The sequence below is a fragment of the Octopus bimaculoides genome, chromosome 22 (genome assembly GCF_001194135.2).
Source record: "Octopus bimaculoides isolate UCB-OBI-ISO-001 chromosome 22, ASM119413v2, whole genome shotgun sequence".
Lineage (NCBI taxonomy): Eukaryota > Metazoa > Mollusca > Cephalopoda > Octopoda > Octopodidae > Octopus > Octopus bimaculoides.
The window spans coordinates 5,951,975-5,952,707 of NC_069002.1; the positions used below are offsets into that span (position 1 = coordinate 5,951,975).

The 733-nt window shown below is 35.6% G+C and overlaps 1 protein-coding gene across 1 annotated transcript in view; it reads right to left on the minus strand.

Moving 5' to 3' along the window:
- The window catches only part of LOC106879696 (protein unc-13 homolog B), a 221,764-nt gene that overhangs the window by 78,180 nt on the left and 142,851 nt on the right, over nt 1–733 (minus strand). The window contains exon 15 of the mRNA XM_052975641.1: nt 44–171. Within this exon, the coding sequence (XP_052831601.1) occupies nt 44–171 (128 nt within the window). The remainder of the gene's footprint in view (nt 1–43; nt 172–733) is intronic.

Here is a 733-nt window from a genome sequence, read left to right on the forward strand (position 1 = left end):
AAAAAAAAAAGAAAAAAAAAAGAAAAGAAAACACCATATTTACCTAAATTATACCAGACATCCATTTCTCCACTGAGTGTTCGAACTTCAATGATTGTCTGTCCCAAGAAATCGTCTGATTCCCTGGTCAGCTTTTGCCTCAGTTTTGATTTCAGATCATTATCTTCATCCCTAAAAGAATACACAAAAAAACAAACAAACACACAAAAACAGTTGAAACAAATATTTAAAACGAAATCCATGTCTCAATAATAAAGTTTTGATTTTTTTCAAATCAGGGATAATCCAGAATTATTTCCCCCTAATCTAAGTACTATTTGACACTAGCACTAAAAAAGAAAAAAAATATTTATTGTGTGTGTATGTGTTCGTTTTTTGTTTTTAATTATCAAAATTCTTCCTTTGAAGAAAGAGCTGGTTTCTAACAAAGATACGAAGCTCCAATGAAAACAATGTCGCATTTTAAACTTGTAACGATACCAGATAACTCATTTGTCTATATATGTATATATATATATATATCATCATCATCGTTTAACGTCCGCTTTCCATGCTAGCATGGGTTGGACGATTTGACTGAGGACTGGTGAAACCGGATGGCAACACCAGGCTCCAGTCTGATTTGGCAGAGTTTCTACAGCTGGATGCCCTTCCTAACGCCAACCACTCAGAGAGTGTAGTGGGTGCTTTTACGTGTCACCCGCACGAAAACGGCCACGCTCGAAATGGTGTC